The 22789-nt window shown below is 49.4% G+C and overlaps 2 protein-coding genes across 3 annotated transcripts; both read right to left on the bottom strand.

Annotated features, from left to right (window-relative positions):
* Positions 1-1645: 1645 nt before the first annotated feature.
* On the bottom strand, positions 1646-15896 carry SIN3B (SIN3 transcription regulator family member B). Of its 2 annotated transcripts, none has more exons than XM_086862912.1 (19): positions 15792-15896; positions 15067-15173; positions 14132-14285; positions 12790-13053; positions 12263-12406; positions 11938-12060; positions 11372-11461; positions 11016-11134; positions 10152-10359; positions 9400-9516; positions 8818-9056; positions 8151-8334; positions 7307-7901; positions 6665-6834; positions 5974-6147; positions 5592-5684; positions 5212-5306; positions 4582-4786; positions 1646-4205 (listed from the first exon to the last, which is right to left on the bottom strand). In XM_086862912.1, the coding sequence occupies exons 1-19, from the start codon at positions 15894-15896 to the stop codon at positions 3975-3977; spliced, it is 3417 nt and encodes a 1138-aa protein (XP_086719038.1). In that variant the 3' UTR covers positions 1646-3974. The 2 variants fall into 2 exon arrangements, with proteins under 2 accessions (XP_086719038.1, XP_086719039.1); XM_086862913.1 differs by having other exon boundaries at positions 15620-15801.
* A 1728-nt stretch (positions 15897-17624) lies between these two features.
* NWD1 (NACHT and WD repeat domain containing 1) lies at positions 17625-22415 on the bottom strand (the record flags this gene model as incomplete). Its single annotated transcript, XM_086862329.1, is given in 13 exon segments — positions 17625-18014; positions 18016-18062; positions 18064-18155; positions 18158-18199; positions 18627-18714; positions 18927-19051; positions 19364-19540; positions 19543-19638; positions 20062-20166; positions 20619-20798; positions 21223-21401; positions 21994-22168; positions 22277-22415. Coding segments are annotated over 13 exon segments (1752 nt in total), but the record flags the coding sequence as incomplete, so codon positions are not given.
* Between the last annotated feature and the right edge of the window lie 374 nt (positions 22416-22789).

The raw sequence follows: 22789 nt of genomic DNA on the forward strand, positions 1-22789 counted from the left end.
TCATCATCATCATCATCACCACCATCATCATCATCATCATCATCATTCCTTTTCAGCACGATCCAAATCTTTGGATTTATTCTTTAGCACAGGTTAGGAGTTTTAATTTAGTCTTTAAATTGAATTAGTTCTAATCCAGAGCAATGGCTAAAACATGAAGAAAACTTCAATTTATGTTTGCACACACAGTTTGAGACTCTCTCACAGGTTCACAGCCTTGACCCTCCCAGTGCATCCCTGAGATGTGGAAATGCATAAAAAAAGGTCCTGGAATGTTAAATGTGAACTCAGGTACTCCCTTTAGCGACTCTGAGTTTAGTTGTGCAAACCATTTATACCTATTCCATGCTGCAGACCCAAAGGATGTCTCTAAGCTGTTTGCTGTTGCCAGAGCTGTCCACAGGCTGAGATCTCCAAGTGCTCTCATGTCACATTTGGCTGTCCCTCCCCTCAAGTGCAGGGAACATCTCCTTTGTGAGAGGGGCCAAGACTTGTGCAAAGCGGGCTGTGTCCTCTGAGACCCCCCCACCACCATTTTAATCAAATTATTCCATGCAATCAATGCACCAGAGGATTTTTACTGGGAGAACAACAGTTTGTATCCCTGTGAGCGAACACGGGGCTGCACAGAGAGCAGAGCTGCCTTTTGTTATGGCAACGGAAGTGTTGGGGATGATGTAAAGGAAACTCCTATCAGCTCTGGGTCACATCACTACAGCTTAATTTGCAAAATCCACTCATTCATTTGTCGTGCAGAGCTCACAGGGAACACAGTTAAACATGTTATTACCCAGGAATTTGGGGAGGCTGAGGAAAAGGCGGGTGGAGGGTTATTTTCATGGTTGCAGTTGTGTTGTTTTAACCTGTAGCAGATGTGCTTGTGGGGTTGGGAACTGGAATCAGCCTCTTCTCTCGAGCCCTGGTTGTGTTCGGGGTGGGATTCCCAGGGCCAGGCCTGGGCTGTGCCTCACCTCTGGCAAAGGTGCTGCTAGGAAGGAACCCCAGGCTGCAAAAAGTCACTGCCTGGCAGGACACAAATCCAGAGCTGGGAGGGACCCTCAGGGATGATCAGTGCAGCCCCTGGCCCTGCCCAGACCCCCCAACAAGCCCACCCTGAGCATCCCTGAGAGCGCTGTCCAAACGCTCCTGGAGCTCTGGCAGCCTTGGGGCCGGGCCCATTCCCTGGGGAGCCTGGGCAGTGCCAGCAGCCTCGGGGGAAAGAACCTTGCCCTGAGATCCATCCCAAGCCCTGGCACAGCTCCAGCCCTTCCACTGTTTGCTTTTAAGACCTCTCCGGTGGAGCAACTGTGCCACCCCCTGGACTCCCTGCTCCAGCCACGGGCCTGGGCTCCAGGAGAGGTTTTGGCAGCTCCCAGGTGAGTGCAGCCCCAGCTCCTGCTGGGATCTCTGCTTGCAGGAAATGTATTTCCCTTTTCCATTTTGGAGTGCACTGCTCACACCCTCACACAGCACTTGCTGACACACAGCTGCATCAGCACATCCTGCAGCCTGTCCAGGAACTTCAACCTTTCCACTGCATTTTTCTACAATTTAAAAATCAGTTTCAGGTAAAAGACAATCAATTCTGGGGGTAGTCACAAAGTTTAAATTAATTGAAAAGAAACATAAAACAGTGAGAGCTACAGACTTTTAAAATCAATATTTTATTTTACTTGAATGTGCAAATAAATATAAAAAAAAACTACATTCAAGGAGCTGGCAAAGCAATTACAAGCCCAAAAGCAAAGATCCTTCAAACAAATGGAAGAACAAACTCTTGACTCAAGGTCGTGCAGATACACAGCTGAAACCCTCAGACATGAACAAGCCCCTCTCAAACCTGCCTGATCTTCCCTTCACATCCCTTGCTACTCTCAGCTTTGAGACAATAGCACTGTAAAGGGCAAAAGTCTTGCTTAATCAGTTCAGATTATAAATTAAGGTTTACAAAATAAGGATGCTTAAAAATACCTGAAGTACACTTAGAATGGGTTGATGGAACAGGACGGTGCCCAGGGGTGTTCCCACCTTGGTACACCTGGAATCAAACGCATTTTAAGCCACAAGTTGCCACCTATTTTCTAGTAAACAGTTCTCTGTATCATAAAACCATAAAATTTGGCACAATTGTCATCTCCACTGGGAGACAGCAGAGAGGTGAGCAGGACTGAGGCGTGTTTTGGTGAGCTGGCTGGAAGGGAAAGGGGGACACTGTGCTTTGCACTGGGCTTGTCCCTCTGCTCCCCCCAGCCCTTGCAGAGCCACGTGGTCTCTTATCATTGCAAGGAGGGCAGGGGAAGAACCTTCAGCTCATTTCAGGAACCAAAGTTTAGTAAAGACCCAGCTGAGGAGAACACGGGCCCTTGATGAAATGTCTCTGCTGGCAGTGGTTGTGCAAGTGGCCACAAATGCCAGAGAGTGGCCTCCCTCTTTCCCTCCCACAGATTATTTTGCAAAAAAGACAAAGACTTGGGACAGTTTTCTATTAAATGTACCCCAAAGGCCAATTTTTCTACTGTCAAGTGAGACAATTGCGAAACCAAATGTCATACAGTGGAAATAACCCAGGACAAATCCTACAGGCTGCTCCTTAGGTCTGGCAGAAATCATAACCTAAAAATCAAAGCCACAGAAAGTTTGGGGGGGGTATTGCCCCAAAAGCCAGGGAAAAGTTGGAAGCAAAGCTGAAAGGAGGCTGGGGATGCCTCAAAATGTTTTGTTTGTAATACACTCCATGGACAGCGTGGACACTCGGCCCCTGAAGATCAGGAGTGAAGTCACAATGGGGCTGCAGGACAGACACGAGTAAGTTTCCTCGATTTCTCACTAGATTAAGTCAGGTGTAGTGTTCTGCACGGATCAGGGCAGGATGTGTTAGGTTTCATGGCAAAAACAGCTTCAATAGCAGTACAGATGCTTCGGTGGAAAAGCTCATCTGGGATGGTTGTGGCTGGATCTCACTCTGCTCCTCGCAGAGTTCCGTGTGTCCCTGCAAACCCAGCGCCTGTGCTGACCCAGCAGAAACAGGAGAGTCCGTGGGCCGGAGCTCAGCTCCCAGCTGTGCTCCAGGAGCTCCATCTGCCGCTGTCACCGCCGAGCTGCAGCCCCGCCGAGCGCCGGGGGCCGGCCGTGCACAGCGAAACGCCCAGCTCCGGAGCTGCCCACCAACATGCAAAACACAAAGCCAAAAACCAGGCCAGACCTCGCAATGGACATTCCTCCCCATGGATGTTCCTCCCCATGGATATTCTGGAAGGAGAGTGAGCAGCAGGTCCTCAGCTCCAAAGCAACGTGGCTGGGGGATCTGGGGCTGGGCATCGCTCCCGTCCCAGCAGCACAGCTCAGGGCTCTTCCCCTCAGCTCATGCCCCAGAACACTTGCTTGATGAGGGAGCATCAGAGCCTTGAGTGCTGGCCATCCCCGTGTCGGTTTTGGCATTTTTCTCACCAGAGCACCAGGAACAAGAGTTCTTTGTTGCCTTGTTGGTTCACAGGATAATGAAGCCCCCCTGTGCCGGGAGCTCTCGGCCCCGCTGGCACTCCCAGGGTACAGTGAAGAGTTCTGCAGGCTCCAAGACGGCACAAAGTCAGGAAGATAGGGAGTATTAAACCCTTCAAAGTGGAAGCAGCTGCCAGCATCTGCTCAAACACCAGCCCAGCTCCACCTCTCCAACAAAGCCACTAGTGGTAGTTCACCCCCTCACTGAGCTGGTCAGCAGTGGCCTAAAGCCAGGAAACCACTGAAAAGTGTGTGGCAATGCCAAGAGCCCCCTTCCCATAAAAGCTTTTAGAAGTCTCTTCATGATGGCTGGAGGATTACACTGCAAGGAGACAAGTCTATGCCATATGGAAAATACATGATAATCCAAAGTAAAATGCTGTTTGGATAAATATCATTAATACATACATTGCATTCCCACCACTATTCTCATAGTAAATGTGCTTCACCAGCAAAGCTCTGCCTCGTCTGGGTGCTCAGGGTGAAGCGGGACGGCGGCTGTACTGGACTCTGTATCTGTTCACTGGCACCCCGTGGACATTCACTGTCTCACAGGTGGTTTTGCAGGGCACCATCTCCTCGTCCTCATCCCCCATCAGCCAGTCTTGAACCACATCCACAGCCTCCATGGACACGTTCTCCTCCAGCCACCGGTTGTGCCACTCCTCGAACTGCTGGTGGTGCTTGAGCAGCACCACGGGCTGGACCTGGGAGCAGGGCAGTAAAGATCACTGAGAGGTTCCTGGGGGAAAAGCCAAAGCCCTCAGCTCTACCTGAGATGTGCAATGCTTTGGGAACAACACAAACGGAAACAGGAAACCGCAGACTTGCGTTTAACCATCCCTATTTCCTAATGTTTGCCACTCCCACTTAAAATTTGCATGTAAAGAAAAGGCTGTTAAAATAATCCTAAGTACAGAGCATTTACCAGATCTCCTCCATGTTACACCCAATACAGAGTAGTAACTTCTGGGTGTAGCTTGCAGGAATTCAGCCACAAGAGTTATTGGTACCTGCGCTTTGGCTTCCACCCCCAACCTCTGCTACTGCCTGGGCTGCAGAGGGAGCAAAAGGGATATGTACCTGCTTGGCTCTGCAGAGAGCTCCCCTCCTGTACATGTAATCCTCAGAGTTCATGATGAACATCATCTTGTGGGTGTTGAGCTTGAAGCGACAGTCGACGTTGCAGGCGCTCTCCACCCCGATCAGCCGCTTCCAGGAGCTCTTGACCTCGCTGCGCAGGGCCCTCACCTGCTTGCACTGCCACTTGCGAAACTTCTTCAGGTTTCTGGAGCAAAACAAGGATGACAAAGCATGTGTCACACCTGGTGAACTGCTCTCCTCAGCTCAGACAGGGCTCACAGCACGAGTATGGAACTGGTATTTGCACATTTCGTTTTTCAGGCTCTCTCTCTAGGAACTTCCTCCATATCCTCTGACAAATTTTTAATGAAATGGGAACAAAGTAGACCCAGAAGTCCCATCCAGAATCCATCCTGCTCCATTCCAAACACAGTTCCATGAATAAACCTCAGTGCTGTGGTCACAAATTTCTCTTTCAGTATTTCCATGCAGCTGACTGGCCTGGAACAGCCCCTCAAAGGTGAGTGCACTTCCCTGGGGCTGGCACATCACCCAAATCCACCGGCACCCGGGCAGGGAGGAGACAGCAGCAGCTGCTGCAGGTGTGGCTCAGGGCAGGGAGCAGCTCACCTCTGCAGAAAGACCGGTTTCAGGAGGAAGCCATCGTTCTGGTTGTTGGGAGCTCCTTCCACCCCAACGTACTGCTCCATGTAGTTCGCCAGGTGCTACACAAGGGAAACCAATTCCAGTGAGATTTCACTGCATGAGGAAAAACATCACTGCAAAGAACCTGTTTATTTCCAAGCTGTTCATTCTGAGGCTGATTTATGTTGAAACTCTTGCTAATGCACCATTTCTGTCGATGGCCACAGCCCCACATGTCATCTGCCCACCTCCCAGGCAAACCTGTCCTCCTGGCAAAACCTCAGAGTTTGGAACAAGAAAGCAGGGAAAGCATTCTTAGACATCTGCTTTGTGGTACACAGATTCCATGGTCACTGTCGTATTACCTGGACCTCCACAGGATCTTCTGTCTGGGTCTCTTCTGTATCCAGCAGCTCTATGGTCATGATCACCTGTCCTTTCCTCTGGAGAAACATCACCTGTGAAAAAGTTACAGAAAATACTTGCCACAGGGGCTCACAATAAAAAGCTGCATATTCACAAGTCATTTGGATGACAAATAGAAGCTAGGAGAGAAGCAGCAGGGTTTTTCAGTGAACCACAATGCCCCCTCACTGCCTGTGCTCTGATTTTGGTACCTTCTCTCCACATTGCTCACTCTCTCACCTTGGAGCTTCCAAACCCACTTCTCCCAGGTGAAGCGACACCTGGGAGATTTTCTCAAGTTTTTCAGTGATTTTGTGAACTTCCCTGGCAGCAAGGTCTTACCTTGAAGCAGTTCTCATCTGCCATGCACCGTTCAGCCTTCCACTGGTAGCTGGTCTCCTTTGCTGCCCGGACACAGCGGGATGACAAATTACCCCCAGCAGCTCCTCGCTTCCTCTCGTTCAGGTAGAGCTCAACCACCTTCAAGCAGATGTCATCGCTCACTAGATGGTGAAGCTTCCATTAAAAAAGGGGGAATTCAGTCAGCAAGCCTGGGCCACAAGAGTTAACTCCAGTGTGCCATGAAAGGAGTGTAAAACTCAGCATGGCACCACACTCAACTGAAGCAGCAAACTCCAGAGATTTCCCACATTTCACTCTCTTTTTCATGACTTTGCAATGAAAGGAACAGAGGAGACTGAGGGGCTGATGTGCCTTAACTAGAAAACTACAGCTGGACAGATTTGAGTAAGAAGGACCAGACATCTTGTGTGTTGCCTTAGATGTATTTTGAGTATGGCAGAATTTTGAAAAGACTCAAAAAGCTTTGGGAAAGGCCAGAAAGAGTAAATCCCCTAAGGTGGTCCCTGTATGGAAGCTGAATTCTCTCATTACATTTCTGCTGGGGCATTTCCTTGTCAGACAGACCTTTTGTCTGAAGTTGCTCTGAGCTCAGTGCCCTGTTGCTCTGCAGGGCACTGGGGAAGCCTGGCTGTGTGTGAGGGGTGATGAGCAGCCCCAGCCCAGCCCTCACCTGGCGCACGATGTTCTGCACCAGCTTGTCCATGGTGAAGCCGATGTAGGCGTGGATGGTGAACATCTCCCTCAGGGTGTCCTCGTACTGCGTGGGGTCAATGTTCCCGTCCAGCAGGCTCCTCACCATGTCCAGGAAGGCTGGGTAGTATTCCTCCAGCTCCACCTCACCTGGCCAGGGGAAAGGGCACTCATTTAACACACAGAACAGGCAGAGTGAAATCAGTCAGTGAAAGAGGCAGTGCTGCTCAAAAACCACAACATCCGGTGTGGAGAATGTTCTAGCAGGCAGCTCCCTGCCAGGTGTCCTGACAGGCTGGGAATGTTTCCCTCATGCACCTCCAGGACTGCCCTGGGCAGTAACTATTTCTTTGTGGGGCTGTTTACACTGTAAATCAAAGTAACAGATTCCTGCACTGAGGCACCTGAGCACAGTGGGCTGGCAGGGAGTCTCTGTCAAGCAGCCTGTGACACACTGACTGTCCTGCTGAAGGAGCTGTGGCCACAACTCACCAGTACAGCAGAGGATTGCACCTCCACATCCCTCACAGAGCTGCCTGCTGGCCCCAGTGACTCAGACACACACAATGGAGCACTGGCACCCAGGGCATTAAGAATGAACTAAGCCCTGCATTATTCTTACTTGGTTGCTTCAGTCTTAGCTCCATGGCTGGATCATTAGTTTTTTCTTTCCTCCCTTCACAGAGGAGCTTCTCTCTCTCCTTCTCAGTTCGATATTCCAGAAGCTGCTTCTGGGCCTGGCGATAAATCTTTAGGAGCCTGGAGCACAGAGTCTGGTGAAGGCGCAGGAAGAAATACCAATTATTATTGACAAAGAAGAGGCTGTAAACATCATCCAGGGTATTGTGGGGCTCAGCAGCTGTAACATCACAGAAAGTTGCTTTGGTCTCCAAAGGACTGCTTGGAGGCCCAGGCACGTGTTTTTTCCGCAGCTCAGGAGTATCCAGATTCTGCCCCTGGTGGTTTTCTCTGTCGTCATCAGTTGATTCCTCAGAAATGTTGTGTTCAGGTGGCTGAGAGAAAAACAGCTCAGGTATGAAGTGATGTACAATCTGCCTGATGGTTGCCTGATCCTCCTTCTGGATGGTGGGCTGCCTCTTCACGTAATAGCTGATAAGAGATGCTGCATCTTCCAAAATCTGCTTGTCTTCATAGATGAAGATAAGATGAGGCTCGTTCGTGGACGAACTCCTCCCCTCCGAATGCTGCTCCTGATGCTGTAATCAAGAGACAAACAGATAAAGACCCTTCCAAACCATGGTCAAGAGCCACTCCTGCCAGGAGGAATAAGCCACTATTAACACTGTGCTTGGGACAGCTGTTTTGGACCCGATTTCCAACCACTTCCACACAGTCCTGGGTGCTGTGGGCACATCTGGCTCACACTGCCAAGGGAAGGAATGGAGGAGGGGTCATTCCCTGTCATGCCCACCTCATCATAAACACTCTCAATTTCTCATGCCCACCTCATCATAAACACTCTCAATTTCATTCAGCAAGCTCTTGGAGCGCAGAGCTTTGGTGTCATTCTGCTTGAAGTTGACAGCCTGGTGGTCCAGGGATTTCAAATAGGCCTTCTCATACTGCTCCCTCCAAATCTTGTTGAAGCCCTGCTGGGCCTCCCTCCATTCTTCCTCTTTTGCTTTCAATCTGCATAAAGGAACAGTCTATGTCAGTTCAGAGAGACAGGCACAGAAACACACCCAAAACATTTTAATGTAGCCAATTGTGGAGCAGCAAGAAGTTGTCAGTGGAAAACTGGAATTGATTCCTGGAAACAATAAATAAATTTGAGAAAGCATCACGAGTGATGATGAGTTGAAACAACACCTAGAGAATCACAAAACCATTTAGGTTGGAAAAGACCTCTGAGACCATCAAGTCCTTTGACCAATCACTGCTTTGTCAACCAGACCAGAGCACCAAGTGCCATGTCCAGTTGGTTTTTGAGCACCTCCAGGGATTGGGGACCCCCCTTCTGTGCCATTTCTGTTTAACAACCCTTTCTGTGAAGAAATTCCCCCTGATGTCCAAGCAGAAGTTCCAGCAGTGCAGCCTGAGGCTATGTCCTCTTGTTCATTGTTTAAAAATCCTTTTTCAGCTTCTTAAAGAACACAGCACAATGGGAATTACCTCTTAAGAACCACAGGGACAGCAGTGACTGGGTTTTTCTTCAGACTCTCGATGATCTCTGGAGCTTTGTCACCGTAGATGCGATAGATGGCCCGGCGCTGGATCACTTCTGAGGTTCCTCCCAAGCAATCATCCAGGCGAAACTTCTCCTGGTCCTCCTGGGTCAGGCGGGACAGCTTTTTCTGCACGCTCTCCAGCACACGGATTGTGGCTAAATTGGTCTCCAGGACAACATCCAGCTGTTGAGAGTTCCCAGAAAACAGTGTCAGACCAGGAACATGGAGAGCAGCAGCAGCCCAGGTTTGTGGAAGGTGCTCCACAGGGTTCCACAGGGTGGAGCCAGGAAGCAGCAGGAAGGTTTTAAGTAGAAAATAGAGCTCTGCCAGCTCTCCCAAAGGTCACATGCAATTTAGAACTGGACTCATGCCTAGGAAGAACTATTAGACTCAAAGCACAACACATAAACTCCATCTCAAACCAACAACCAACAGAACTTTGAGGAACTGGCCACTAATTAATTCAGCAAAACCCAGAGGTTTTGCTTTCTGAGGGAGCAGAAAGGGAGCTCAGCAGCAGAGGTACCTCAAAGCGCTCGTCCTCACAGCGGTGCAGCTGCTCCTCATACGGAGTCTTCTTGGAGCTGACAAAAGTGGAGTCTTCAGACCATGATGGAAACGAAACCCAGGTATCATTTAACACCTGCAACAGTGCAGATACATGACACTGAGCAAAGCCTTGTGAGCCCAGAGTTGTTCTCATGGGGTTTTCTCTCTTTTCTTTTTGCATAGTCCATCCCTGAGGTTCTGTAGGACATTCCAGACCTAATTCCCAGGTCACTGCTTCCTAGATTTGAGGTCTGTGTGGAACTGCCAAGGCCCTGCTCAGAAAACTCAGTAACACCTTCCCTATCACCTCACAAACAAAGATTACTCTGCAGTGATCAGCAGCTGTAAATAAAGGAGACAGAACTCCCCACAACACTGGGAATGGTGCCTCAGGCACATTCCTAACCCTCACAGGGCTCTTCCATAGAAAAATTGTTCCTAAAGGCTATACTGGCCCCACTGCTAGAACATTAATTTCAGGATATTAAATATTCTTTTCTGTCTATAGGAATAAATTTCTGTCTGCATGCAGTCTCAAAAGGTATTAGAGATGTGATTTGAGATGGGTTTAGATAAAATTAGTGAAATGTGGGTATTATTTCAATAAATTGGCTGAATAAATTGAATTAGCACTGAAAAGGGGACTCCACATGCAGCAGCTGTGGCACAAACTGCCCCACTCCAATTTTTGTGTGTGTTCAGGGATTGAACAGCCTGATCCCAGAGTACCTCCTTGCAAATGGCTGTTCTCCCACTGCACTTTGGCTGCTGGTAGGTTTTTGGGAGAGCCCTGTAACTGGATCCGATGCGTTTGCAGGAAGCGTAATCGATTTCCCGGCTCATTCCATCCCCGGAGCGGTCGCTCAGCGGAGAAGCAAAGGAAAGCTCTTTCACCCCAAGGAAGGACTTGAACTGTGCAAAGAGTTCTGGGAATTTCCTTCAAAAACACAAGTATTTTGTTATTTCACCGTGACAGTTTTAGGGTGGTTAATGAGTGTCTTAAAAAGGAGGTAGAAATATCTAAATAAACTCAGCAATGCAGGGAGAAATCTTTCACCAACATCTAACCTCTGTTATCATTCTCTCTGAATTGCTTTAGGCCTTTTTTTTTACTTAAGGTAGGAAAATTATTTCCCTTCAACACATAAACACTCCCCTTAAGTGCCTGAGGAGAAACTGATCCTTGCCATTTGACTCTCCCTCTGCTGTTGCAAGCCAAAGAGCTCAGGAGGCTCACAGCAGAGCTGGAGCTATTTACCCTTCTCACAGCCCTGTTCTCAGATTTCATGTTCATGCCTTTATTACACTATGAGATATTAAACAGGGAGCGTGAACAGACAGAGGAAAATATCTACCTCACAATACTCATTAAGAGCTGTATTAATAAAGGTTTATTTATATTAAAGATAAATTTAGAAGTTCAGATTTTATTACTCCTCATTTTGGATTAACCTTCAATTTCTTGCAGTCTACTCAGGACATAGTTCTAAGTTAAATCCAAAACTTCTGTAACAAAGTTCACAATGTGCTCAAAAAATAGCAGAGTAGGGCCTACAAAGTACCACAGGGCAGAGAGGTAAGTTAGTAACTTACCCCAAAAAGGGTGTAACAAGCTGGAGCAACTCAGAGCCAGAGACCAACTCCTGGTTGAAGAGAGCAATACAACGCAGAAAATTTTCATAGACCTCTTGACTCTTAAGCACCCTGCGCACCTGCAGCAGTTTGGAGAGATGATCACAGCACCTGAATGCCACTTGTATTTAGAAAATTATTCATTATCAGTTTATTAATCTTCCAAACCCACCCATTTTAATTTTTGTCGGTCTTTCTCTACCACTTGGAAAGTCAGGGAATGTCTTAAGTGCTGACACACAAATTGTACAGAACACCAACCAATGTTAAAGTTGAAGATATGTCCAGAGAATGTGAGAAAAAGGATAAATACTGACCTTGTCAAAGAAGGAAAACTCTTGCAGTGTCCCGTATTTCCCCACTGTCGCCACTGACAGATCTTTGGTACCTCGCAGCTTCATTTTCTTCTGTTAAAAGAACAAGCAGTTACATTTAAAATGTTGTGACTCAAATGCCATCAAATTCCACTCTGGTGACACAGAACAGCTCCCTGCAAAGGCTGAGACCCTGTATTTCCCCAGCAGTGATCTGGAATTGCTGTGTCACGTCCTCACAGCAATCGCTGTCAAATGTCTCCCAGCTAAGAAGAAACAACAAAAAAAGACAATCACTTGAGATTCTGCATAGAAGCAATAAATTGTCCCCTTCCAGGGCCAGTATTTAGTACAGAAGGTTGTGATATTTAGTATTAAACACATTACCACACACATTTGAGCATGCATTAAAAATTCCCTTTTTCTACAGTAATTAAAATAACTCGAAATTTTGTTTCTCATACACCTACATACATCAAAGACACTACTCATTATTACACCTTTATCTCAGCAATTACTGAGAATAAGTAATATGAGGTGATTCTAAGTTTTTACTTGCTGAAAGATACCTTTGCTGGGCCAGAAACAGGACGCAGCAGCAGCGGCCTGGATCGCTTCTTGCTGTGCTCCAGATTCTTTTCATGCTCAGTTTTCTGGACACTGTTCACCTCACATGGTCCATTTCCTGTGAACTGAAGTAAATAAATAATGATTTCAACATTCTCCTCTCAAATAAAGAATCCTAACAGGACACAGAGTGTGTGGTTAAGTCACCCATTCTGAGAAAATCCAAACAATGAAGAGAAGCAATGTTTGGCTATATGATTTTCCATGTTTTGCATATTCTACATGCAGACAGAGCATTCAATATCCTGCTCTGCTCTCAGCACCTACCAAAGACCTTTTTGCCTCTGGGAGGAACTGTCCAAACTCCGAGAGCAGATCCTCCTGTCCCCGGAACAGATTGGCCACTTCAGTGAACACTTCCTCTTCTGACATGCCCCGGAAGGGTCGGCCCTTGGTGTTCAGCTGCTCTTTCTGAAAAGATACACACAGCTGTTCAACAGAGTCAAAAAGTACCTCACTCTGCCAGAAAACTCATCCTGAGCCAGAAACACCAATGCCACAGAATTTGAAAGGACTCTGAGCCAGCCCCAGGTTCTTACAGGGCCTCCTTTCACACACAGGATCACAAAAGCAACTGAAGGTGAGTAAAGACAGGTCAGACTACAACCTCTTTAGACCCTGCAAAGTTCCACAACTTCACACTTTCTGTCATTTCCTGTGAACATCTATAAGGCAGCAGTTGGATAAAGACAAGTCCTTGGGAACTCTAAGTTTGTTCAATAGGCAGAGATTAAACAACCATGACTCTGACAGCTCCAGTGCCAACCCACCGCCTCTTCCACGAAAGACTTTACCTGGTAAGTGTGAAGGATTTCTAGAAAGGATCTGTAAATCTCTGGATGGTCAAGGAAACGTGTTTTGATCTTATTCACATAACTGATGGCATTATTGAACTCCACGGAATCAGATTCCAAGGGAATTTGGGATTTATCTTCTTTGTAGGGAAGCTGCTGCCGAAACTCCTCGGAGCAGTCGCTGTGGTTGTGGGAGTTCTCCTGGGAGTAGTGCAAGACCAGCCCACTGCCAGGGAGCGCGCTGGGAACGGGCTCTGGGGGCACCTGGGGGCACAGGACACACGAGATGTGTTGGAAAAGGATCAGGGACCAGCTCAACAACAACCCAGCAGCAGTGCTGGCAAGGTCTCCAGCTAAAAAATATTTCAGTCACCAATCAATTTCCCTACCTGGTTTATTAACTCCGAAAGTTAAAATGATCCCTGAAGTTCTCCCTGGTATAGGAACCTCTTGACTTGTGGCTGTCACAGCCTTATTAGCCTCACCTGAGAGGCTGCAGCAAAGACCCCCCACTGAAGCTTCTGCTGCCACTGGTTATTGCTGAGGAACTGCCAGTTTTAGGGGCATGTTAAACATAAGGACCTTACAGGTGCTAATTTTTAAGCAACAGAGAGATCTGAGGGAGCTGAGATTTAAAAGTTAGTTCCTGCTGCTAACTGGAGTTAAACCACAAGTTTATCAGCAGAATTCAGTTGATGGCTCTATTTCAGCTCCACAACCACAAAAGAACAAAAAACAAGCAGGAGCAACATCCATCTGTATCCCAGCAAGTGTGTTTCACACCAACAGCACCTGATGGGGATTCCATGATCTTAAAGACCTTTCCCAATTGTGTAACCAACTCAATGATTTCACAGTTCTGTGTACTTTTACCTGTTGCCTAAACAAGTTTCCTGGTTTCTCAGTGGAAGACTAGAAGTGCAATTCTTCCAGGATCACCCCTTGAAATTTGCCACTGCCCACAACCCATATTGGGAGCCCATTTAACAGTATCAGGCCAATTACAATTTCAGTTTCCAAATATGACTGAAATATTTGGTGTTGAAGTGGTGCTTCCATGCAGAATCATCATTCCTGTAAAAGTCAAACTACCTGGTTTGAGAATAAACCAGGGGTTGGAACTAGGTGATCTTTAAGGTCCCTTCCAATCCAAAGCACTCAATGATTCTTTGAATAAACATTTAAAAATTTAAATTCAAGTTACACCCATTTTCCCAGGCTTTGAAGACCATCTAAAAATGTCAGCAAGGTGTTGACATAAATCTCCACAGTCTAAACTGTGCAGACGTGTCCAGTGACACATGGAACAGTTTATTTAGAGAATAAGAACTCTGTGACCTACCTGACTATTCAAAGGTGACTGTATACTTAACTTCCCGTTCTTTGGAATTTCTATCCTGTAGCCCAGAGGAAGAAATGCATTGAATCCTACAATGAGGTCAGGATGCTCATGGAAAAGCTGAGAAACACGTCGGATGACTCCAGGTGTGTCAATGCTAAAATTGAGAGGGGTTTGTTACTTTTATCCAAATCAGAAACACAAGCCAGAAAAATGTGATGTATCTGGTAACTTAAGGGTGCAATTCTTAAAAAAAAAAAAAAATTAGCCCAATTAGAGGGAATGACCACATGGATAATAATCCCAGCCTCGCCCTGGGAATGTTATCCATGGAGAGGAGAGATGAGTGTGCAGGTTGGCAAAGGGGCAGGACAGCCACCACCTCTCCAGGGCTGGCAGGTCACAGGTTCTGCTCAGGCTGCTTCACTGATTTCCAAGATATGCATTTCACAGTGGACAGTAAAAGCAGATTTGCCTTCTCCTGTGGATTTCACCTCTAGAGAATGATGGGATGGGCAGAAGCACTCAAAATTTACATGACTGCACCACTGGGGGACAGGACAGTGAATGAGCAGAGGGGGAATGATGGGGTGAAGGTTGGGGGCTCTGCACAGTCACAGAGACCCCACAAAGGCTGAGACCTGAGGGAACGGCTGGAGCTGTGCCAAGGCTTGGGATGGATCTCAGGGCAAGGTTCTTCCCCCCGAGGCTGCTGGCACTGCCCAGGCTCCCCAGGGAATGGGCCCGGCCCCAAGGCTGCCAGAGCTCCAGGAGCGTTTGGCCAGCGCTCTCAGGGATGCTCAGGGTGGGCTTGTTGGGGGCTCTGGGCAGGGCCAGGGGCTACACTGATCATCCCTGGGGGATCCAGCTCAGGACATTCCAGGATTTTGTGAAAGGCTCTCCCTGGAGCACCCTGGGGTGCAGGACCTGGGCTTTACCTCTGGCTTTTAAACTCCTTCATGATCTCCAGGAAGCCATTGTAGGTGGCAGGGTCGCTGCCAAAGCGGATCTTCACCTGGTCCAGGTAGGAAAGTGCATCCTCCACCTGTGGGGTGAGAACACGGTGAGGCCAGGGAACAGACCCGGGAGCCCCCCAGAATTGGGGCGGGGGCACCTCAAGACACTGTAGGGGTTGGGAACTGGCCCCGGGGGAGCCCCGCAGCAGCGGGGAAAGGCACTCGGTACCGGGTGAGGGGGCCGGAGGAGGACAGGCCCCGGTGGGCTTCCCCTGCTGGGGGGTGTCAAGGCACGGAGGGGGCCACGATACCGCGGAGCCGGGAACTGGTCCCTGGGGAGGATGACCGCGGTACCAGAGAGGAACAGCAGGGTCAGGGAGAGGGGCACGGCCCAGGGGAGGGGGAAAGAGGCCCGGGGAGCCCTCACGGTACCGGGGGAACGGGACCCGGCCCCAGGGGACCCCACGGAACCAGCGGAGGAGGGCGGGGAAGACGCCGGCGCGAGGTGGACAAGCCCCGGGACACCCCCCGATACCGGTGGCTAAGGGACAAGCCCCGGGGGACGAGTTCGGCACCGCGGCCGGGACAGGGCAGGTCACGGCGGGGGCGGGCGGGGCCGTCCCGGGGGGGCGAGGAGCGGCCCTTCGCGGGGGCGGGGAGGGTGTGGAAGGGGAGATCGCGGCCGCCGGGGCGGTTCCCGCACTCACGTGCACCGGCAGCTTCTCGTGCGGCGCGGCCCGGCCGCCGCCGCCGCCCCAGCGCGGGGCGCTGCCCCCGCCGGCCCCGCGGCCGCCGCCGCCCCCCGCCGCCATGTTGGAATCGGGCGGGCGAGCGCGGCCCCGGCGGCGCGCGCGGCCGCTACGTCAGCGCGCACGGCCCAGGCCACGCCCCCGAGGCGAGGCCCGCCCCCGCTGCGCCTCCACCCTCTGGTTGGCCACGCCCCTATGGGACACGCCTCCGCACCGCCCTCCCGTGTGGTCACGCCCATATCCCATTAGGCCACGCCTCTGATCATGACAAGCCACGCCCCCCGGGCCCGCTTCCGCCCGTTCGAGCGCCATGGCGGGAGCGGCGCCTCAGGGAGCGCCGGGGCCGCAGCGGAGCTGAGGGAGAGCAGCGCCTGCGGGGCTGGAGGAGCCCGAGGGGACTGTGGGATCCCAGGCAATCTGAAGGAGCTGGGGGCTGAGAACTGGAATTGCCGGGGCTGGAGAAACGGCGTCTGGTGCTGCGGGGCTGAGGGAGCCGCGGGGGTTGGAGGGGTTCAGACGGGGCTGGTGGGGCCCGAGGGGAGCTTGAGGAACGAGGGCTGGGGACTGTGGAGGAGCCGGAGTTGGAAGAGCCATGGGAGGTTTGAGGGAGCCCTTCCCAGGTGTGCACTGAGCTCAAGGGTTGCTCTGGGGTAGCTGGATAAATGTGAGCTTTGCTATGCCACCTCCCACAGCTGTCCCTGTCAGCAGGCAGTTTGAACTCTGTAAAACCCAGTTGCAAGAGCAAGGAAGAGAGTGGGGGGGAAAAAAAAGCCATGCAGCTTGTTTTTCCTTAAAGCATTACCGATGATTTGCATAATAGAAACATGCAGGATCCTTTCTTGCTTTGCCTTTAAACTTGCTGCTGGTATTTGAACCCAGGATACTTTTCTCTATATTGTGCTGAAATATTCCAGCTGTTTGCAGTTTCCAGGCAGGATGCTTACACACTGCCTCTGGATTTGATATTCCATCCCCTCTTCTGATACTTGTACAAACTGCTGCCCTGTGACCTGTTTCCCTTCTGACAACATGAAGGATTAAATTAATACAGACCTTTTCTTTCACAGTTACTCACTGCTTTCAACATTCCAGACTGTGGTGGATTGATTCAGTGCCCCAGCATACAAGTATTTATTATCTTTGGAGAAGCAGGCACTGCAAAGGCCTTTCAGGAGAGATGTGGGCTGAAAATGGATGGTTGGCATTAGATTGTTATGCTGGTAAATACAGGGTGAAGTGGAGATGTTTTTAGAGTTTTCAGTGGTTATTCAGTGCTTAAGAACAGAGATAATAAATAAAAGATTTTTACAGGAGGATGCTGGAAGGGTGTTGGGAGCCAAATACAGCTCCTAGGTTATGAAGCACTCATAGGTGTGCAGGAAAGAGCTTTGTAGGACAGAGTAAAGCTCTTTATTCCACCTGTGGAAAGGAGTAGCTCAGACATATCCTTGGTGTCTTGTCAGGTGAAAGAAAATTAGCAGTGATCCAACCTCCTGCACCACTTTTTTCTTTTTTCCTCCTGGATTCTCCTGAGTTGGCCTAATTTCTGTTTTATATCACTATTATTAACTTGAGAAGTCTCATCCTCTTCCCTGATTTGTGCCATGTGTCTCACTCTGGTGACATGAGCAGAGCCAGCTGCAGACAAAAAAACTCCTGTGAGTTTTGTTTTGTGTCAGAGCAGAGTTCCCAGCCCTCAGTCACTGCCAGCACCAACACCTGGGTGGTGAATCCAGCTGTAAGGATCTTCCCAAAGCAGCCTTGGGTACTGGGAAAAGCTGGTGCCTGTCAGCTTGTCAGGATTTGGGTATCCTTGGGAATGCTGTGAGCTGGATCCTGCCTGGCAGCACGGGGCAGTGATTAACCATTGACACTCAGCGTGCTGGTCCCTCAGAATAGCTCAGCTCAAGTTGCTGCTGACAGAGCTCCAAGAGACCATCAGCTCCACTGCCTGCCAAGCAGGAGATCTGCCTTCTGTGACCTTCCAAAGGGAGCCCTTGGGCCCCAGGGCAGTCCTGAAGGACTGAATCCCTGCTGGCCATGCTGTAGATGACACTGCAGTCTCCATGGAAATCAGGGCTCTGGGTTCTGATGGTGTGGGTGGGCCTGTGGATCGCTGGACATGGATCTGCAAGGGCTAAATCATCCTGTGCTACGGCAAACTGCTTTTCCTGCCTCGACTGCCATGTGGTTGAGTGGTTTCTGTGTCTCTGGAGGAAGGATGCCAGTGCTGGAGTTCCTGCCTGGAGTTCAGTGGGATGACAAAGGCTGTCCCAGAGATCAGCCCTGTGAAAAGGAGCTGGCTTTGCTCAGATATTTCCAGCATCTCACTCAGGCAGATGTGTTCAGTGTGTCACACCCTTCACCTGTGAAACGAGGAAATCAGAGAGACTGTTCCTACTCTGTCTGCCCTCAGATGGGGCTCATGGTTGGCTTCTTTACTGGTGAAATTGCTTATTTCTCCTATTTCAAATTTTCACCTGTCACAAGCTATTCCAGAAAAAAGCTTCAGAGGTAACATTAGGGAGATGAGTTCTGCTGTCCCCAGGTGCCGAGCATTGACCTAAGAAAGAGGTGGCAAAGGAGACAGAAATAGCGAGGCCTGAGGTGGCTTTTTTGTCCTCGGCCTTCAAGGTTGTGACTGCAATGTTGTGATTCTTTGAGCCCCTTTAAGCTAAAGACTGGATGTACCTTTGTACCTGAGGAAGAACAGATAATCCTGTGCCCCTCATCCACATGAAGGCGATCGGAGGATTGTTCTTTGCATATCCTGGATAATAAACATGGCTCTGCCAGAAATCAAATTCCAGATGTGCAGACTGTGATCCATGGCAGCAGAAACAGCACAGGTTCCTTTATCAGGCACTTCCACACACCTCACCTGAGCTATAAAATAAGAGAGGGGCTCACAAAGGGAGGGATTCTCAGTGCTTTTGGGATTTAGGAGAATGCTTGTGGCTGGGAGATGTCTGTGTGCCTAAAGCTCCAGGACTGCCAAGCTGTCACATCTCAGCCGTGAATCAGCTTTCCAGCCTCAAGAAGTGAGAGATGCTCTGCAGAGCACCCAGGAAGGGTGTGCAGCATCTCAAAAACTCCCATATTCCAGACAATCCTGGAGCCATCCTGGGAAGCTGCCACCAGCAGCTGGCAATCAGGATCAAATGCCATCGCTGTGACACCGGCCATGACACACAGAGAGGAGGGAGAGGCTGCTCTTGCTGCCACAGACAGAAAAGGGACATTTTTGAGCTTGTTTATGTGCTGTGCTTCCCCAGCTGGAACCCCTGGTCCTGTGTGAACCCCGTGGTCTGTGCCAGGAGCAAGATTAGTTTCCTGCAGACATATCTAGGTCAGTGTGTGCTGTTGTTGTCCTGACGACAAAATGACCCACTTTCCCCTCATTTGTGGAAGCACTTGCCAATGGGGCCGGGGCATGGCCGAGCACAAAGGCACAGGACCTTCCTCCTGCCTTTGTCTCCAAGCTGGGTTCCTGCAGAGGCAGGGGTTTTCTCCTCCTTGCTCGGTTTATTGTGTTTCTTGCATCTCGTTCATAACAGATGGATAATTAGAAATATTGTCGGGCTGTATCTGCCCCAGGAATGATCCCACCTTTGTGGATAAGGAATCCTGTGGGGATTGTGTGTAGGGCCCCACCTGGAGAAATCCACACAGTGGGATGAGCACGGGGTAGGGACAGACCCTGCACAGCTCAGGCACTGCTGGCACAGCTGCCCCATGAGCTCCAGGTAGGGAGGCACCAAGGCAAGAAGCCTGGCCAACATTTCTGTGTGGATTATCCTCATCCCTGAGAGGGCAGAGACAGAAAAACCTTTTAGAACATGGCTCTGGTGAGCCTGTGGGAGCAGCCATAGCTGTATTTCTGTGATGTACAATCTGAAATGAGTTGAGCTGGCCTGATCTGGTAATATAGGGATGGCTCCAGTGTAAAACCTGGGAAATGTAATTGTGTGGATTTTTCCCTGAGGAAGGAGTGGCTATTCCAAGGAGAAGACAGGAGCAGCGCCCTGTCCTCTGGTTTGCTTTAAAGCTGCAAGGGAATCCAGATGGCTGACAGTGCATGAATCTTTTTACGAATCCCAGAATAGATAAATTAGTCACTGTTTTTAATTCCTCATAAAAGTGCTTTTACTTGCAAAGGAAAAATCCAGTTCTTTCCCAAGATGAACACTTGTGTCCCACTGTTGTCCCTGAGATGGGTGTTATCCTCAGGGCTGTGTACAGGGGGCTGCAGGTTCAGCACACATGGCAAAATCATCAGCAACACTCTCCATTCCAGAGGCAGTTATTTTATAGCAGATCCAGTTCATGATCCCTGCAGGGAGAAATGCTATTAGACCAAAGAACATCAGCCCTGAGAATGCACCGTTATTCTGAAAAGACTGAGGTAAAAAAATGCTGGTTTGGGGAAGGAAGGGATGGAAGGATGAACAGCCACTTGAAGGGGAACTGGGGAACTGCTTTGCTGGGGATGTGGAGGGCTCCCATTGTCACAATTCCTTCTGTAACCTTTTAAACATTTTGTAGTTTGGGGTTTTTCTAAATTTAGCAGATTTTTAAATATGCTTTCTTCTTGATGTTTAGAGTATCTAGATCATTCTTTCAGCTGCTAAAGGACTGTGGTGATAATTTTGGGATAACAGTTTGTAGAGATAGCTTATTTCTCTTTCCAAGCTTCCTTCTCACAGCCCAGCAGAAAGGGTGTGATCCTTACCCATGGCTGTAAGCATGAAGCAAAGTACACCTCTGTGCTCCCCTTCTCCTTACCCAGCACATCCCTTTTTAGCTCAATTCCTCCAGCATGAAGTAAATGAAGTGGTAATTCACTCAACTTCCTCAGGTTTGGGACAATGTCAGAGAACCAGAGTGGCTGAGGGGTGAACTGGGAGCAGTCAGAGCAGTGGGTTTGAAATGTGGTGTATGGATTGATCTGTTTGTTTTCACAACCTCAGGGCCAGACACCCAGCTCCTGCTACAGAGACAGCACTTCCAGGGCTTCCATTGTTTTCCTGTTGGCAGGAAATGTTTTTTCTGACTAAATTTTTCTTGCTGCAATCTAAGGCAGGCTGCCTTTCTGCAGAGGAATAATAAATTACTTCCTCCCTTGCTGCAGTAGCATTTTACATGTGTGAAGAGTGAATGACAGAGTCTGTAAAACTTCTTTAGAACTCCTTGGTTGTGGATACTAGTTTAAAGAATATATGTATCTTGATCATTGGAAGCACTGAATAGAGTTAGTTACTATTATTTCTATTGTATTTTGATTTCAGACCCTGTCCAGCAGCCTGGAGATCACAGAGCTCTAGTCCAGAGCTTACAGGTGTACAGGTATGGAAATACCTGCTGATATTCCTTACCTTTCTGCCAGCACTCAGGGTTCTGCTAATGAGTGGCAACATAAGAGATTTCCTCATTCCCCAGCTCCAGGTCCCCTTGTAGAAACCTGCCAGGAGAAAATGCCTGTTGATTTGGTCTTGTTTAGATAGATAATGATCCTGCACCACTTCAACAAATCGTCTGGGTAGAAGATCCATGTCTGACAGCCCATTTCTGCAAGCAAAGTGGAAACTTTTACAGGAAAATAAATTATTTCTCCTCCTCCTGGCTGTTTACACTGACACCCACAGAGGGTGGGTGAGGGGTTTTCTGGCTGTCCTGAACAAGGCACCAAACATCCTGCTAGCTCATGTGCCCACACGGCAGTGCCAGCTGAGAGCTTACACCCTGGATAAGCCATGGAGATAGTTTCCTTCTCCAAGTAATCCCAGAACATCTCCTTCAAGGCTCTGGTTTAGATAGGCTGCCAGGCATGAGGGGAATGTTACCCTTGCTAAATATATGTGAGAACACATTCCCAGGCTTAAAGAACTGAGAGCTTTGGCTGTGTTAGACAGATTGCCTATGAACAGCAGGAAATACAGGCTGTGCCACCAGACCCAGCACTCAGTGTGAGGGAGCAAAACAGCCAAGCACATGAGGCACGAGGGCCCTGCTGTGGGACTTCCCTGCACAGACAGTGCACGGTGTCCTGGGCTGTGCCAGCCATCACCAGCTCTGAGCTGCCAGATGCCCGTTTCTGGCCTCCTGGAAGCCCAGCTGGAAGAGCAAGGCTTGTCCCCCAGAGGGAAGCTCTGATGGATACAGGCCCTTTGAGCTGGGCTTATCTGTTGCCAAGGGCAGCTCCAGCATCTCCTCACCTTCTTCACAGAGCAAGGCTCCTACTTCAAAGTGAGCCCCAGCCTCAGGCACAGCGTGCTGGGGGTTGTTCAGAGTGTCAGTAGAAGTTGAAATGATGATGTGGGGCCGTGGAGAGCAATCTGAGGGGAGCCAGTGGAATCTGCCCCACCACCAGGCAGCAAACTCCACGGAGTCCAGAGCAGGACCAGTATCTGAGTGCCACTCTGGGAGACCGAGGAGGAATTTACTGAGGATCAGGACTAGATCACTGTGAGCCTGGTTGGTCTGGAGTGGAGGTGGTGGCAAATCAGATGCTGAACAGATTTGTGAACAAATGTCCCTCAGCAGGCTGTGAAGGCCAGAACTGAGCTGCGATGTCCCCAGCAATAGTCACAGCACTTGCCCTACAGCAGTTTGCACCTGCTCAGATAATTTGCACATTCCGCAGCCTGGTGGCCCATAAAAGATGAGGGTTGTATGGGGTTTATCGTTGTCCTGCCTAATACACTGGAAAATGTTATCCAATAAATTCTGTCTCCCACAGGAAAACCTGTGTTTCCTCAGGACCAGAGCTGTGTGGTGGCCCAGCTCCTGCAGAAGCTGCCCTGGCTCCTCACTGATCTGTCCTCAGCACTGAAGATTCCCTAAAACCTGGTGCTCTGTAACATCAGTGAACTGCTCACTAAATTGTTTCAGGTATTTATTATTTCCCTTGTGCTGTTGCTGAGGTCTTCACTGCAGGACACAGTTTGTACTGTGAG

This window comes from Cyanistes caeruleus, chromosome 25, assembly GCF_971803275.1.
Source record: "Cyanistes caeruleus chromosome 25, bCyaCae1.hap1.1, whole genome shotgun sequence".
Taxonomy (NCBI): domain Eukaryota; kingdom Metazoa; phylum Chordata; class Aves; order Passeriformes; family Paridae; genus Cyanistes; species Cyanistes caeruleus.

Excerpts from the sequence above, each read along its gene's own strand:
- SIN3B (XM_086862912.1), bottom strand. The coding sequence starts at position 15,896 with ATGGCGGCGGGGGGCGGCGGCGGCCGCGGGGCCGGCGGGGGCAGCGCC. Across the intron at positions 14,286-15,066 it reads AAGGAGTTTAAAAGCCAGAG|CATTGACACACCTGGAGTCA; the intron begins GTAAAGCCCAGG and ends TCTCAATTTTAG. Across the intron at positions 7,902-8,150 it reads TTGAGAGTGTTTATGATGAG|CATCAGGAGCAGCATTCGGA; the intron begins GTGGGCATGAGA and ends TCTTGATTACAG.